This window comes from Nycticebus coucang, chromosome 6, assembly GCF_027406575.1.
Source record: "Nycticebus coucang isolate mNycCou1 chromosome 6, mNycCou1.pri, whole genome shotgun sequence".
NCBI lineage: Eukaryota > Metazoa > Chordata > Mammalia > Primates > Lorisidae > Nycticebus > Nycticebus coucang.
This window is the reverse complement of record NC_069785.1, coordinates 36,768,565-36,786,859: the sequence shown is the minus strand read 5'-3', so window position 1 is coordinate 36,786,859 and position 18,295 is coordinate 36,768,565. Positions and strand designations below refer to the sequence as shown.

Below are 18,295 nucleotides of genomic sequence, written 5' to 3'. Positions count from 1 at the left end.
GCTTCTCTTTCCTTCTGTACATTGTTAAATGCCCATTGCTGACCTCAGCCTTCCAGACCTCTTTGGGTTATTCTGCCAGTTAAGAGTACAGTAATTCCATGTTTGACTTTTCAGTGCCTCCACCACCCCCCTTGCCCTCTCAACCAAGAGCAGTGGAATACATACTTGATTCACTTGTTCTGTGAATTTGGCAGACTCCTTTGTGTAGAAGGGACAAAGATTGAGAATTTGTAAGCTAAGGAAGCCATCTGATTAAGTCTTTTATGCAGTAAGTTGGAGACTAATAGGATAATGTGTTGATTACAGCATTTAGCCACTTCTTCACTTTTCATTTCTAGAATCCTCAGGATGGATTTAGCCGACTGAAACGATGGATTATGATTGGTGATCATCACCAGTTACCTCCAGTCATTAAGAACATGGCCTTTCAGAAGTATTCAAACATGGAGCAGTCTCTCTTTACTCGCTTTGTCCGTGTTGGAGTTCCTACAGTGGATCTGGATGCTCAAGGGAGAGCCAGAGCGAGGTAAAGGAGGCAAAAAACAAATCACTCCTGTTTAAGGAAGTTAGTTCCATGATCCAAGTATTTGTAAACATCTTTTATATAGGCTTTAGCATTCCCTGCCATCCGGGAACTTGCCATTTATAAATCTCAAATCGCCTTTATTACTTTCTAGATGAGATACTAATTGACCAACTAAATAATTTTCTTCATTTTAATCACTGAGGTTATAATGCCTTACAGAGACTTCTTTTCACTGTCCCTTCCCCTTTCTTTGTATCCTCAAAAGATATAGTTAATGGACCAGCACTTTCAGAGGTCTTCCCCCAGGCAATAGGGTCAGGGTTTGGTAGCTGGTGCTGTAAGAAAGCACTGGATTGCCTCCTTGCCATGAAACTGTACTAGTGGCAGCTGTCAGTGATAAAGAGACCATTCTGTGACATCTTACTCTACTTTGTGCCTTTCTCTTCTTATTCCAGAATAGCTGGGACCATAGGTGCCTGCCACAGTGCCTGGCAATTTTTAGACACAGGGTCTCACTCTTGCTCAGGCTGGTTTCGAACTTCTGAGCTCAAGCAGTACTCCCACCTTGGCCTCCCAGAATGCAAAGGTTACAAGCATGAACCACCGCCCAGCCCTTGTTCCTTGATTTTTTAATTTAAGAAGCTAAAGATAGCATTTACCTCAGCACAATAGAGCTATCATTTTTATAATGTCTTCAGTCTTCCGACCCTGGGATTGAAGTAAGGAGAGTAAAATCAAAAAAGCATTATTATTTAAAATGAGTAACATAGAAGTAAAAAGGAAGTACAGTTCTTAGAAACCTCCTGAGGTATATGAAAAGAGATTTTACGTTGCTAATATTTCCTGTTGGGGGGTATTTGTTTTTGGAAAGCTTGTGCAATCTCTACAACTGGCGATATAAGAATCTAGGAAACTTGCCCCACGTGCAGCTTTTGCCGGAGTTTAGCACAGCAAATGCTGGCTTGCTGTATGACTTCCAGCTAATTAATGTTGAAGATTTTCAGGGAGTAGGAGAGTCTGAACCTAATCCTTACTTTTATCAGGTAAGAAAAATCATGAAGCTTTAAAGTTTATTTTGTCTTTGTCTGATGTACTACCTAAATCAGTGATATTGAACCATTTGGCTAGCCATTGATAAAAGGAAAGTTAGAGCCTCACCTTATTAGAAAAATCAATTTCAGATGGATTACAGATACATATGCTAAAGAAAAGAAACTTACTATAAACATAGTAGAAACTATTAGAAGAAAACATTGATGAATATATATTGGGATGAGAAGAGTCTTCCTAAGCTTGTTACCAAAGCAGAAGTCATAAAGAAAAATAATGATTAATTTATTTTCAATATTTAACAAGATTAAGTTAAATTCTGAATATATATGACTCCTATAAATTACTTTAAAAAAAAGTCAGTACCTTAACACAGAAATGCGATAAGGATAAGAATGTGCACACCAAAAAAGATTTATAACAAGTATAAATTACTGGATCATATTTTCACCTCTTTGAATATACTCACTGTTAGGGTAGGTTTGGGAGATGCTATACTTACACAATGTTAGCAGGAAAATAATTTGGGGGCAGATTGTTAGTATGTGTTAAAAACAATGTTCTCACTTCTAGGAATTTATCTTAAAAAGATAAAATGGGTGAGTTTACTAAAACATATGCTTAAATAATCTTCACTACAAATTATTTTTGAAATGGGAAACAACCTAAATATCTGTCATTAAGAATTAATTAACATTATTCCCTATTCCATGTAAAAGAAATACTGCATAGCTACTAAGAATGGTAACATCTTAAAGTGTTTACTGATGGGAAAAATGTTTATGCCTTATCAAATGAAAAAAAGCAAGTTGCAAAGTATATAGTGTCTCATTTTTGAAAAGAAACAGCAAAACATAAATATAGAAATATGTCCAGATAATCTAACATAATATAAAAAGGTCTGGCAGCAGATACCTCAAAAGATAAGATTCTTTGGGTGGGAGCATTTAGGATTATTCAAAAAGTTTTTTCCTTTACAGCAAATAGCTAATATATTTTGTTAGTTAAATTAAAGATCTTGAATCATTCACAAAAAATTGTATTACCGGCTTAAATGTGTATGTGTAGCTGTAACTTGTAAAGATCTTATTTTCCTTCCAAGTACTTGGTTATATTAAATCAAATTATTGTATTTGTATATTTGTAGCCTGAGAAGAGGTGTGACCTATAGATGTTCTACTTTGTATCTTTACTATCTATGAATTGTTGGAGTCTAATTTAGCCAAAATTCAGCTAGAGGTATATGCCATTAGACTGGATTTTGTACTGGCTTCTTAGATAGTTACTTTGTTCCTTTATGTTAAAGCTTTATTTTATGATTATTCCATGTATTGCAAATATGTTGCAAATGTTAAAGTTTTCTTTTATCCGTGTTAACCTAGAGTAAAGTTACCTCTCAGTTTCATGAAAGATGTTCACTTATCTAGGTTATTAAGTCCTCACTTCTTGTGATGTGCTAAGTGAATAAGCCATTTTCTTTATAAAATTGACACACAGCTATGGCCCAGGATGAAGGAGGGAGGGGAGGGGGGAGGTCACATGGAGGGAGGGTGAATGGTGGGATCACACTTATGGTGCATAATGCAAGGGTACATGTCGGATCTATTAAGCATAGAGTACAAATGTCTTAACACAAGAATTAAGTAGACAAAATGATATTAACCAGTGTGATGTAAGAGTTCCTAATTATATATGAAATCAGCACATTGTACCCCATAAGTACATTAATGTATACATAATCTATGTGTTTATGATTTAATAAAAAAAATAAAATTGACACAAAAGGAAATAAATGTGCAATCTGATTGTGTTTGCATTACAGAATCTTGGAGAGGCAGAGTATGCAGTGGCACTTTTCATGTACATGTGTTTACTTGGTTACCCTGCTGACAAGATCAGTATTCTAACAACATATAATGGCCAAAAACATCTTATTCGTGACATCATCAACAGGAGATGTGGGAACAATCCGTTGATAGGAAGACCAAATAAGGTAATTCTGTGAATGTAATATGTTCTGTTATTCATCATTTTAGCATGATGGAAAGGTTTATGTTTATCATGAGATATTTATATTGTTCTACTTTGTGTCTTTACTGTCTCTTTTTAAGATATGTGAGAAAATGAAATAATAGCTACTATAAATATCTGGCAACGCTATCTGCCAATTTAATGGTTTGTTGTGAATTTGTCTCTACTAAGGTTTTTTTTTTTGATAGTAATCAGAAATAAAACTTTCAGAAACTTTTGGTTGCTAAAGTAATAGGTAACATTTTAGTTTATGTACTGTTACAAGTAGAAATATGTTTGTTTTATTTTCCAAAAGTGTGATTTGACTGCTTTTCATTATATAGAGGGGAGGCTATCTTGGAGATAAGGAAAGATTGTAAAATGTATGTAGACCTTAGGGGATTTAAAAATATATATTTCGTGTGTAATAAAAAGTGATACGTAATATCAAATAAGAATGGTGCTTGATTCTATTAATAAAGTTGTGTAAATTAGAAAATAATAAAACGTAATATATGTAAATTTAGTATTTAAAGTGCATACGAACTTTATGTGCACATGAGCTTTATTTCTAATGGTAAATTTAGGACTTTGGTTGTGAGCATGGCGATGTAAAAGCCTTTTCACCTTTTTTTGGAAATCACCCAGAAGCAACAGAGGAAAATAGGAGGAAGAGGGGACAAAGTCCATATTTATTGAGATGATACAGATCAGGAAGAAAACGTGAGAGGAAGAGAATTTAGGGACTAGTCCTGAAAGTGCCAGAAAGAATACTTTCTGAAGATGAGAAGCATACTCTTAGGTATAAGAGTCACATCCCTGTCATTCAACAGTGGGTGCAGGAATTGGGGTGAGCAAAAGCCCTGCTGTTCCCAGATTGGTTCACAGGAGCTGAAAGGAAGAACCTAAAGGTGAGCTGCATTTGCAAGAAGCAGACTATCTCAACAGTAGCAGAAGAGAAGAAGGCATTTTGTTGCAAAAACCATCCAGCCTTGTTCAGAAAAGAGCTTTATGGACCCCAACTTAACCTTTTAAGTGTAGCTAATTTAAACTGATTTAGTGATGAATAGTAAAAAAGGAACTAGCATAAATTCAATTTATAGGGGAAATGAGGAAAAGAGCATTAAAACATACACAAGACACATACTCTAAAAAGTGTGCTGGCCTGGAACAGATGAAAATTTCACGTACACCTTGATGTGATAAAAATTTAGAAATATTTAATGAAGTACCCATTTCTGTCAGGAAAAGCTATAAAACAGGGAAATGGGAGAACTCAGATGAAAAGTGAACTGGTAAAAAAAAATCATGGAATGAAAACAAAAAAGAATACAGGGAAGAGTAGACACTGCAGAATACTCCATGAATATGGAGAGTAAAAATAAGACCCTAGTAACTTTGAAACATAGAACGTTTAGAAATCGGCCGGGTGCAGTGGCTCATGCCTATCATTCCAGTCCTCTGGGAGGCGGGGGCAGCAGGACCCCAGGAGTTCGAGATCAGTCTGGGCGCTATACAAAGACATACCAAAGAAAGCTCAATGCCTGAGTGCCGGTACTGGAATTTTGTCACTAATACAGTGACTGAAGTCTTACTGAACTTTCCTATTTGTACATACATTTTCAAATTGAACAAAAAGTACTATAAAGATTTATTTTTTCATTTGACAAAGGAATGCTATAGATAAATACTGGTTATATGTTAAATGATAAACGAGTGTACTAAGTTTGATTGCTGGGCATCAGACTGGGGTGCCAGTTAATAATCTTAACATGGTTCCTGGTTGCATAGAGTTTGGCATTCTAATGGGGGAATTAATTCCAAAAATAGTTATTTCGTTATTGGCAGAGGTACAGACAAGTTCTGTAAGTGTGAATGACATAAAGACATAGCTTAATGTGGTTACTATGGTTTATTTAATAGTGTTCATTAACTTGTTCTGGGAATTCCAAGCCTACGATTATATTTCTTTTCGGATTATTTTAAGGATCAGATGCTTGCTTCTAGGACATCATTTGTAGGATGTCTAGAGGCTTTTCATTGTGTTTTTGAAAATATATCATAGTTCTCCTTTGTTCTTCTTAGGTAACAACTGTTGATAGATTCCAAGGCCAACAGAATGATTATATTCTTCTTTCCCTAGTACGAACCAGGGCAGTGGGCCATCTGAGGTATGTAGGAAAAAACTTCCCTAATATTACTGAACTTTACTGTCTACTTCAATTTTGAACTTCTACCACTAATTGTTTTAAGTTTAAATTATAATTAAAATTGAAGTAGCAAGAAAAATTATAATTAATTGTTATGGTAACTTTTGGTGCTTTTTGTTGGAATGTAGCATTATCAGATTCCTTTTATAGTTAACCATTGCCACTGAGGTGTTTTTTTTTTTTTTTTTCTCTTTGCAGTTTTTGGCTGGGGCCAGGTTTGAACCTGCCACCTCTGGTATATGGGGCCGGTGCCCTACTCCTTTGAGCCACGGGCGCTGCCCCTTCACTGAGTTTTTTTACTCTTAAATACTTTAGTAATTTTAATATTTTAACTCTTTAGTAACATTCAGAGTATTTTATTATAAAATCTTAACCTATCCTATATCTGTTAGAAACTTGGTATCAGAAATTAAAGGGCATAAAGAGGTAAAAACTCTCTTAGGAATAAATTTTTTTTTTTTCAAAGAAATTAACTTTTATTTGAAAAACTACATTTCCAGGAATAAATTTTCATTGTACAAGTTTTCTGATTTTTTTCCCACACACATCTTTTAGCTTCAGTGTTAGAGGATGAAGGAGCCATTTGTTCTCTTAGGATTAAGAATTGTCAAAACAAACAATAATCTATTTTTATCATTTATTGTGATGTATTTATGAGCTAGAGATTTATGGGAATAATGTCTACTTTATACAAAGCAGCTGTTTATTTTTATATAAACCTTCATCACGAATGACTTACTAGCAAAACTATAAGGAGAGTTTATTTTATTGGGTATATGTAAAAAGAAAATTCTTCAGGCTCTCAAAATGTCATTAAGTCAAGATCTATTTGGAGCTTAACCCAATGATCAGATTCCATTAGACTGATAACTTTTATGTAAGAGTAAGCAAAAATGTAGTGTTTCAGAAATTTTTTCAAACAATAGCATTCTAAAACAGTGTTTATTTTTGCTTGTTTAACTTTTCTAAAAAGGAAAAATTATTTTTCCTTGTTAAGATTTGTAACTGGCATCGGATGAGCCATTATTATGACTTATATAATGAAAATCTCAAATACTTAGAGTGAAATTATATGATAGTGCTTCTTTATCCCTTTTCTCTTACTCTATGGTAGTTTTTTCCTGTGTGCTTTTCAAATTCCGGCCACTTTAGTTCTGTGCTGTTCTTTGCCTAGTATTTCTGGAAACTTAAAAAGATTTTGATGATAAAATGCTTATATAAATGGAGGAGTAAAAGAAACCTTTATTTTAGTATTATGTTGCATTTCAGAATTTTCTAAGCAAAAATACACTCATCCAAATAACCCCCTAAACCCTTGTCACCATTACTACTGTCTGTTTCTGTAGATTTGCCTAATTTGGACACTTCATGTAAATGGGATCATACAATATGTGATCTTTTGTGACTGGCCCCTTCCACTTAGCATAGTGTTTCCGTTTAGCCTTTTAAGGAGCTGTTGTACTGTTTTCCAGGTGCCTGCCATACTGTTTTTACTCACACCATTTTTATCCTGGGTAGACTAATGGGGTAGGAGCCAGCTTCAGTTCCAGAGACCTGTTTTGGGATGTGTGGAGCTGTTTGGAAGCCAGAGTAGGGGAACATTTCTAGTCCTTGTCTAGCCTTCATTGTTCTTGTCCCTAACTGATATGCATAGCTTAGGTACGGGTAGAAACGCTTGGGACCTGTTCAGAAGGAGGTAGTGAGGCTGCAGCTTTGTCTTATTTCCTCACAGAGTTTCTCATGGGGTGTTGGTTCTGTTGTTTAACAGTGCTCCTTCTGTTGAGCCATTTTCTGGGGAATAAGAAAGAAGATGCTAATCTCCATTGCCCTGCTTTTAATATACAGCTCCAAGAAACCCTGCCTCTCACTTGTTGCTTTTTTTTTGCTTGGCAGTTTGATCATTCATTTAACAAATAGTTTCAGGTCCATTTATTATTTGGCAGTGTGCTAGGTTCTTGATACACAGTAATAAATCTAACAGTCATGATCTTTGCCTTCATGGAGGTTAGAGGCCAGTGAGGGAGACAATAAATATATCCTTGGAAGATACTATATGTCACTCTGCAGAAGACTTAGTTCCTATCTCCTTATGTGTAGTAGAGATCATAATTATAAAAGCTGCCATACTGCAGCGTACTGGTCCCTGTAATTGCAATGTATCTGTGCTCTGTCTAGAGATAGAAACCTTCTGGATGTGAGGGGGGAGACTGAACATAACACAGTGATCACCATGAAAACAACACTTCCTTCCACCACCACTGCTTTCTTCCCCTGACAATATAAACTTTAACCATACTTTCCTTTATAAAATTTGTGTGAGAACTCATGCTCAGTATTTCTAGCAGTGAACGTTCATTTTGCAGTATTGAAACCACTCACCTATAGAATGACTCCTTGGGGTTCCAAGGAAATACGGAGAACATAATAAATAATTTAGCTTACAGTAACCTAGAAGATAAAGATACTATTTCCTTTATGAATCCATTGGCTCTCAAATGTAGAGATTCCTCAAAATTCTTATAAAGGAGCATGTTTTCCCCTTCTACCTAAGTTTGTGTGTGTGCTGGAGAAAGGGTACAGATCCCCACCTTAACTCCCCCTTCCCCCCAAAACACACACTCCTCAGACCATAACTGATAAATTATGTAATGGTATCATACAGCACTTCCTGATAAGGGAAGTGATTCTTTTTAAGACCATCAAACACCATAGAAAATGAGACCGAATTAGAGGTATTCCCAAAATAACTTGCCGCAGAGACAAAGAAAAACTATCAGATAAACATTCTAAATCCTGGTCCTCTCCGGGGATGGTTTTATGATCTCTGCAACATTAAGTGTAAACAGTCATTAACACTTTCTTTCAGGGATTGGGGGTGATTTTTTTACACCTTATTATTCTTCATGAAAGTATTCTCTTTTGTAGAGTACTAAAAAATTTAAATAGCCAGACAACAGCGTCCCAAGAAAACAAACTGTCCTCTGTATTTAAAGTCAAAGGTATCTTTTCTTACTAAAGCACATTCTAATAGTGAGATGAAATCTTAATATACAGCCATCTTTTATGAATTTATTCAATCCAAGCCATTTTGAAGAAAACTTTTTCTATTTATTTATTTATTTATTTATTTATTTATTTTGGAGACAGAGTCTCACTCACTATGTTGCCCCCAGTAGAGTGCCATGGGGTCACAGCTCACAGCAACTTTAAACTCTTGCTTAAGCAATTTTCTTGCTTCAGCCTCCCAAGTAGCTGAGACTACAGGTGCCCGCCACAATGCCCTGCTATTTTTTGTTGCAATTGTCATTGTTGTTGCTTGAACCCACCAGCCTCGGTGGTGCATGTGGCTGGCACCATAACCACTGTGTTACGGGCACCGAGCCAACTTTTTCTTTTTAAACAATAGACTAAAGAAAACTGACATTTTCCATCAGTTAGCCAGTGACATGTATAATTGAGTCATTCAGTTTAACTATTTTTATAACTTTTCATGTGAACATTGAATACCTTTAGAGTCTTAAATAACCAGGGAGGCTTGTGATCAATTCTTTGCAGAAGTCTCATGACATAGAATAGATTAAGTTTTAACATTGAATACCTTTTGTAGGCCAGGCATTGAATCTACATACTAGAGTAAATACATGAATAAGACTTGATATTACAGGTTGAATATCCCTTATTCAAAATGCTCAAGACCTGAAGTGTTTTGAATTTCAAATTTTTTCAGATTTTGGGACATTTGTAAGTACACGATGAGATATCTTGGGGATGGGACCCAAGTCTAAACACAAATTTATTTTATATACCTTATATACATAGCCTGAAGGTAACTGTGTTTTCCCTTAGTAAAACGGAATAAACTGTGTTGTGTGCTTGTGTTTTGAGCATGACACCTCATGGGATGTTTCAGATTTTGGATCTCCAGATTAGTGATGCTCAACCTGTGTTGTTGTATCATTATACTATATTTTCATATGTGCTTATTATTATAAATAAGTATAAAACAGTGTGGTAAGAGTTTATCTAGGAAGTAAAATTGAACTTTAACGAGGCCTGAGAATTTGGTAGGTGAAGTGGATTGACTCAGTGTTAGTGGTAGAGTAAATGGTGACTGACAACTGAGCTGTACCATAATACTGTTACTTAGACCTTTTAAATCAGCGCAGTGGTTATTTTGTGGGGATCTCCCCCATCCCCACAAATGAGAACCAACAAGAGGTTAGTAGTAATAAACTATCAACTTGTAGTAATAAACTATCAACTTATTTGGTTTACTAGTCACATAATATTGGTTAGCTTTATGTGTATTCTATTAAGTTTTTAAGAAGTTTAACTTTTTATTGCCATGACTAAACAAGACTAGTGGAATATGGAAAAAAAGGGAAAAGTATCTGCATAACTATGTTTATTATAAAGTGTGCTAATTATTTTGTTTCCTAAAGGGATGTTCGTCGCTTAGTGGTGGCCATGTCTAGAGCCAGACTTGGACTTTATATCTTTGCCAGAGTATCCCTCTTCCAAAACTGTTTTGAATTAACTCCAGCCTTCAGTCAGCTCACGGCCCGCCCACTTCATTTGCATATAATTCCAACAGAACCTTTCCCAACCATTAGAAAGGTAGGACTTCTTTCTTCATTGTATGGGACAGCATTCTCCAGAGCGGGAAGTTGGGCTTCTCTTATAGGCAACCACATTCACTGTTTTAAAGTGCTCCTTGCACTAAGAAACTGAGTTAGGTTTTCTAGATACAAATAATATCTGCTAACATTGATTGAGTACTTACCATGTATCAGGTAATTAGCTTCTTACATACATCATCTCATTTCATCTCTGTAATAGCCCTATTAGGTCTTCTTATTAACTTCATTTTACAAATGGGAAAACAGAGGGTCAGAGTAGTTAAGGTGGAGGATCCAAGATTCGAAAACCCAAGCAGTCTGGCTCCAGAGTCTATGTTATTTATCATTGTACTGTCTTGGCTCTCTAGCTCGGTAGGGAGAACATAACTATTTCCTTGAAAACAGTAAAAACAGTAGAGTTCTAAGAAGCTTAAGTTTCAGGGGAAATAGGGCAGGGAGAGCACATACACTCAGTAGAAAGGCAGAGTGGAAGAAGGGCTCCTCCCTCTTATCCTCTCTTCTTTCTTCCCTTTTCCTCCTCCCCCCATAGGTAACCAGTTTCCTTGATTTCTGATATATTCTTATATTCCTTTTGTAGATAGTCGTAGAAAGGAACAGATACTTATTTTCTTACATGAAGGTTAACACACTATGCACTTTTGAGCTTTGCTTTTTTCATTTAATGAAATGTTCTGGAGGTCCATTGGATTTTAAATAAAATTATCTTAAATATTCACAGTATACTTCTTTGCCCAATCCCTCTTTTAAAAAAAGGTCAAATTCAGTGTGTTTGTTTTATAATAAAAATTTTGAGTACTTTTTAAAAACTGCACCTTTTTTTTTTTTTTTTTAAGAAATATTGATGTGGAGGAATAGGAAGAAAGGGATGGAGAGAAATGATGGGGTGGGGTCTCATAAAGCCTTTATGTGTCAGGCTGTGGAGTCTGGGCCCAATCTTATAGCTCTGAGCTTCTCAGTTTTTTGTGGGCTGATTCCTGATAAGAGATCTGGAATAAGGCCGGGCATGGTGGCCCATGCTCAGGTCCAGCCTGAGCAAGAACAAGACCCTATCTCTACTAAAAATAGAAAAATGTGGCTGGTCCTTATAATCCCAGCTACTCAGGAGGCTGAGGTAAGAAAATTGCTTGAGCCCAGGAGTTTGAGGTTGCTGTGAGCTATGACACCCGGCAATCTATAGAGGGTGACAAAGTGAGAGTCTGTCTTCAAAAAAAAAAAAAAAAAGAGGTCTGGGATAGAGCCTTGAAACCTGGATCAGGCAATACTGCTAAACAGGAGGCTTGCAAAATGATGCTTTATATGACACTCATACAAGTTGAGAGCACTCCCAATCTTCTGCTCAAGAAACAGTGTGAGGGGCGAGAAGGGCTACATCTCAAGAATAGCCACTAGGAAATAAGCAAACAGACTCTGTCATACCTCACTGCTGAATATCATTGTGGTCACCAGATAGTCAAGTCACTTTGAAGGTGACTATAGTGATTGACACTCAGCAATGAGGTGTGTAGCACTTTTTCTAGGATGAGTTTTTGAACATCATTGCCCGACCTCATACTAAATATTTCTAACTTCATGTACTTTAAGTAACTTGTCACTTTAAGGTAGAATCATTTTTCTTGGTATATGTTTTTTTCCCTTTATGGTTTTCTAATTGGTTCTACATTAAGAAAGGTTAGAACTTTCTAAACATTTTATTAATGACTACAAATAGGAAATTTGTTAACCTCTATTCTAAGGTAGTTTAGGAAGAAGTACAAATATTGTATTCATTTGCTTTTCTACTTTACCTGTACCAATATATCAGTGTTTCCCAGGCTGTTAGAAACAACTCAAGAATCACCTCATTCTGTTCCAGACCTACTGAGTCTGAATTCTTAGGGTCTGGAGCCCAGCCATTAGCAATTTAATAGTTTCCCTTAGATGATTCTGATAGATGCCACAATTTAAAAAGAATGTTTGAATTATTCATCCCTATAACTAATAGTCTATATATTAAATAATAGTAAATGTTACCCGTTATTCTTTAGAAATATATAAATAAGAAGAATAGTTTTAATAATTTTCTTTCTGAATAACCTTGAGATCTTCTTTGGAGCATACATGGTATGGAAAACTACTTTGAATGATGTTTATTTTTCTATTTAAATGATTACTTATCTCTTATGAGTTCGTCTATCTTAGCTAATAGACTAAAACTCCTTGTTTTACTTACTAGCTCAAAATTGTATTAAAAGCTCATGACTCTTAGCTGTTCAAATCTCTAGCTTTTCCCAGTGTAAACACACTTGCTACCCTTCATGAAGACCTCATTAAACTGTTACACTTGCATCTAATGGGCTTATATTGAAATGTTAGCTTCTAGAATCTTTTCACTAGATACTTAACTTTCTTTTTTCCTTGCTTTAGAATGGAGAAAGAACCTCTCATGAAGTGCAGATAATAAAGAATATGCCCCAGATGGCCAACTTCGTATATAACATGTATATGCATTTGATACAGACTACACATCATTATCATCAGGTGAGTTTTCTTAAAATTGGCTCTTATTTTTCTTGCTATTGAAATAAGCTTCTCTTTTGCAGAATAAATCTTTAAAGTACCTCATTCCTTGCAGGAAACCAAATTTAACTGAAATAGGCCTCTATTTATGCATTCTTAATTTTTAATCGTCTTTACACAGATAGAATGTAACATACCATAAAGTACACATAATTAAAGTATGCAATTTGATATGCTCTTACGTAGGTTTAGACCTGTGAAGCTATCACCATAGTCAAGTCAACACATCCATCGTCCCAGAGGGTTTTTTTTTCTCATTTCTATTGGTAACCCCTCCTTGTCTTTTATTAGTTCCCATTTCTCCTTCCCCAAGCAACCAGGGATCTGCTTTCTGTCACTGTACATTGGTCTCCATTTTCTAGAAATGTCTATAAATGGCATCATACAACATGCTAGGGCTTTTTTTCCAGGCTGTTATTCAGAATAATTGTTTTAGGATTCATTCATGTTGTTGTGTCCTTGCTTTTTTCTTGCTGAGTAGTACTCCATTGCGTGGATCTACCATAATTCACTCATTCACATATTGATGGACATTGGGTTGTTTCCAATTGTGACTGTTACAAATAAAGCCACTGTGCACATTCTTACACAATTGTGTACACTTTTTCTTGGGTAAATACCTAGGAGTGGAATAGCAGGGTAAAAAGTTAAGGATGTACTTAACTTTTTAAGAAAATACCTGTCTTTCAAAATGAATGTACCACTTTCCACCTCATCAGCAGTATGAGAGTTCTAGTTGCTCCACGTCCTAACCACACTTGATATGGTACATCTTTTTTTATTTTGGCCATTGTAATAGGAGGCTTCAGTGTGGATTTTAATTTTTATTTCTCTAATGACTAATGATGTTGTTAAACACCTTTTAATGTGGTTATTTGCCATCAGCATATCTTTTGGGGGGGATGTGTCTGCTTAGGTTTCTTGTTATTTTTTTTATTGAGTTTGTTTTTAATGGGTTTTAAGAGGTTTGTATTTATTTTCACTATAAGTCCCTTAGCCAGTGTGTGTTTCCAAATACAGTAGAACTTCTGTATTAGCAAACAGCTTTTCAGTGCAGTGTATAGTACAATTGTATTTAAATGGCATTCAGTAAACTTTTCACTTCACAATCATATTTTTTTTACTTCAGGGAACACACATTAATACTTACAATTTATAAAAATCACAGGGGAGCTGCAGGAGTGATGCATGAAGCATCAGCTTGCTGACGGCACAGCACACCAAGTTTAAACTCTTGATTTATTTTTTGGCTGGATAGTTTGGCGGTTGCTTGAGAGTACCAGTTGCTTAGGTTCCGGATACCAGGGAGTTTAGTGTAATTTTAGCTTTGATATTTAGAAGTATGATACATTTTGAGTTAGTTTTTTGGTACAAGATAGAATTGAGTTTTATTTACTTGTGTGTGAATATCCAATTGTTTCAGCACCATTTCCTAAACAAACTGCTTTGTCTGTTGAGTTGCTTGTCACTGTAGTCAAAAAAATCAGTTGACCACCTATGTGAGTCTGTTTCTGGGCTCTCTATTTTGTTCCATTGTTCTGTGTATCTGTCTTTTTGCCATTACCACACCTCCTTGAGTATAGTAGCTTTATAGAAAACCTTGGAATGAGATAAGCTAAGTGCTTTAGCTTTGTTCTTTTTCAAAATTGTTTTAGCTATTCTAGTTCCTTTGCTGTTCTATCAACATTTTAGAATCATCTAGCCAATTACTACCCCAAAAAGCACGCTGTAATTTTAAGAAGAATGTTTTGAAGATTAAGATTGTTTAGAATCTGTTGGGGAAGATTAACATCTTAATAATATTGTCTTCCCTTTTATGAATATATATGTTTATTTAGATTTGCATTGAATTTTCTCATCAGTTTTTGTAGTTTTTAGGATACAGATTTTACACATATTCTGTTAGCTTTTTTGCTAAGTATTTTATATTTTTGGCTGCTATTGTACTTGAAATTTTTTCAATTTTTAGCCTGATAAATATAGTCCCTGAGCAGAACTAAGCCACTAGATGCCATGGGATAAAGGAAGGTTGAGCATCCAGAGCTGCTCCAGTTTTCAGTTTGAGTGGGACAGAGCCTGTGCCCTGGTCCTCCCTTCCTGCCATGGCCTTGTCTCAGGCTTGGTTCTTCTCTTCACCTCCCAGACCTCCTTGAATGAATTTGGCCCTTCTTGAGTTGCTATTGTAGTCAGTTCTTTCCACCTCCCCCGTCCCCTGTTTTCACTCTGTTGCCCTGAGTAGACTGCCAATGCATCATCATAGCTCAAAGCAACCTCAAACTCTTGGGCTCAGGTGATCCTCTTGCCTCTGCCTCTCCAGTAGCTGGGACTGTTGGCACCCGCCATGCCATTTGCCTAATTTTTCTATTTTTAGTAGAGATAGTGTCTCACTCTTGCTCAGACTGGTCTCAAACTCCTGAGCTCACGCTATCCATCTGCCTCGGCCTCCCGGAGTGTGAGGATGGACATTAGCCACCACGCCCAGCCTATTGCAGTCAGTTCTAATCACCCATTTCTTTTCACAGAAGTGTTATAGCAGATTCTTTTGCTTAAAAATCAAATAGCTTATCATTTTGTTTTCTTCTCTGAAGATTTAATGTGTACTTTCATCATTAATATGTGACATCTAGGTGGTGCTATTGTCATCAGAGATGTTACATCTGTAAAATGGCCAGCAGTGCTTTGGAGCACTGTAGGGTGAAGAGTGTCTGTTAAGAAGATGATGCTGATGGGAGAGCTTAGCTTTATAGACCACAGTGTTTTTCATTTGAGTTTATGTTGTTATCTCTCTTTTTTTATTAGACTTTATTACAGCTACCACCTGCTATGGTAGAAGAAAGTGAGGAAGTTCCAAATCAAGAAATGGAATTGGAAACAGAGGAAGAAGCCATAGCTGCTCAAGTCGATGTCATACCCAGTCCAACAGACACCAGCTCCAGTCAGGAAACCCCAGTCTTTCAGTCTGATGCTATCCCCGGTTACACTGAGGCCACCACCAATCAGACAGGAGCCGGTTCCAATGCAGATACCATCCCTGCTCTACCTGAGTCTACCGGTACTGTGGCAGGAGCTATGACTGAACCAGCAGAGGCTGACACCTCTCATGATGCCACACCTGCCCCAGCAGACACCAAGTAGCCAAACTGTGGCCCTCCTTAGGGAGGACATGACATTCATAAAGTTTAAGTAAAGTTGCTTTTTGTATTTTATATTTGCTCTGCCATTTCAGTGGCAGTAACTAATGTTCAGTCTTTATTTTTGTTAACTGTTCAGTGTCTTGGATGTATTTTAAAAAATGGTGTATGAACAACTCCATTTTCATTTGTTTACTTTGAAGGACAAATAACCATTCCTTTGATACCTGATCACTGAGTCCATATATCTGTAATCTTATCTACATTAAAGAACTTTTCTATAGAAGACACAAAACACACTACTTTTTTAGTGAACTTCTCTAAAGAAAAGGATGGAAAACACATTAGAATTACCCATAAATGCCCTTAAGCATGTGTCCAAATTGGGGAGGAAATTGTTTTTTCTGTCATACTATCAGATGCTTGATTTCTGTTCTTTTTTCTTAGTTTTCTTTTTTGTCTTCCTTGATGTAAGACCTAGGTTTTTCCAATCTATCAAAGAGATTGCATGCATTTCCTTTTCCAAAATCTCAAATTGTATTAAAAATCACTCAGGGTGTCTGTTTATACTTGGGGCCTACCTTAGACCTAATGGATGAGAATCTCCGGGTTAAGGCTCTGGAATCTAATCTGTATTTTAGAAGGTTTGGTTGCTGGCAGAGCAGCATCAGACACCCTGGTGAGGCTGAGCCAGGATTTGTATTCAACTAAATAGGAAAAGTATGGCACATTGATCTGGGTAGGAAGCAGGATCTAGTCTGGGCAGTGAGAGTCAGCAAACTTAACTCCTGTGTACAGGGTAGAATTTTCCCACCACAGAGATTCTGAGTTTTCTGCCCTGTTAATCTTCTCCATAGATAACCGCCCATAAGGAGACTGTCAGGTGAAATGAGCTGCCAATATGAGAGGACAGAGGCACTAGGACCTTGCTACTCAAGTGTACTCCGGTGCGGTTGGTGAACCAGCGACATCAATGTCGTACTGTAGTTTTTCAGAAGTACAGAAGTTTGGGCTCTACTCCAGACCTTTTAAATCTTAAATCTGCATTGCAGCAAAGTCCCCTGGTGATTCACATGCACTTTGTAGATTGGGGAGTGCTGCACTGTGCTGTCCTCACACGAATGAGGCTATAATGGTAGAATTAACACTGAGTGTGACTGATGTTTTCTGACAGGGACCTCTGCTTAGAAGGTCCCTAGGCATGGTGCCCAGAGTTGAAAAAGAAAGATGAGTATGTGGGGAGGGAAAAGGTACACACTAATTCTCCCTCTCCCATGTTGATCATCTCATAGAGTGGCTAAGGGGGAGCCTTGCCCCAGGTATCCCCTCTAGTGCCTCTACTTACGGGCTTGACCATGTCCAAGGAGTCTTTGAAGAAATAAGCATTTTGGAGAAATGATTCATTCATAAGGAGACGAAAACCCAGTCATCTGTGTTTTTGAGTGACTAGGGTTTTCTCGACTCTGCCGGGCCGTGGTGGGTGTGATTCGGACCCTCTTCTTGGTGCATCAGAACACTCACGTCAAGATGGGGAGGAGGAAATGAAAGGACAAGATGTGGGGAGCAAATGTCAAGGAAACAATGCTGGGAAACCGAGGTCTATTTGTCACCAGAGTAAGGACCAAGCCAGAAAGTCTGTCACATAATTTCTCTGGTAAAAGATTTTGGGAGCAGGTGCTGTGGGCGTCTATATGGGGAATAGCACTCACAGAATTATTTTCATTTGTGAATATATGGTATCAGGCTAAGCGAGGGAAAGAAGCTTTACTGTATTACCGTCTTTCCTGGAAAAGATTGATTTTTCTCTCTACCCTTTAGGGAATAATGAATTATGATACCTACAACCAAAATAAGCAGACTGTTAAGCTGCTTTCTCATTAAGTACACTATTTTCCAAACACTATACATCACTCTTGTCTAGCTGGGCAATAGTACTTTTTTCTTTGCTTGTTTGATTTTCTATCACACTAAAAAGTAATTTTAGGTAAAAGACTGGTTAAGTCTTTTGCTTTTATCAAAGGAATTAAAAAACGGGGAGATGGTGCTGGGATTGGAATTATTTTAAACTATTCATTAGAAAGGCCAGTAAGTTGCAGTTGACAATAGAAACATGGATTTTTAAAGAAATTAAAAATCTCTTATTTTATACAATGAGGGAACAGAATCATTGAG

General features: G+C 36.6%; 1 protein-coding gene across 1 annotated transcript in view; it reads left to right on the top strand.

Annotated features, from left to right (window-relative positions):
• The window catches only part of AQR (aquarius intron-binding spliceosomal factor), a 110,736-nt gene extending 94,331 nt beyond the window's left edge, over positions 1–16,405 (top strand). Inside the window, exons 29-35 of the mRNA XM_053593785.1 lie at positions 339–526; positions 1,398–1,569; positions 3,399–3,569; positions 5,672–5,757; positions 10,239–10,413; positions 12,840–12,953; positions 15,792–16,405. Coding sequence (XP_053449760.1) covers positions 339–526; positions 1,398–1,569; positions 3,399–3,569; positions 5,672–5,757; positions 10,239–10,413; positions 12,840–12,953; positions 15,792–16,127 — 1,242 coding nt within the window. The 3' untranslated portion in view covers positions 16,128–16,405. The remainder of the gene's footprint in view (positions 1–338; positions 527–1,397; positions 1,570–3,398; positions 3,570–5,671; positions 5,758–10,238; positions 10,414–12,839; positions 12,954–15,791) is intronic.
• The last annotated feature ends 1,890 nt before the right edge of the window (positions 16,406–18,295 follow it).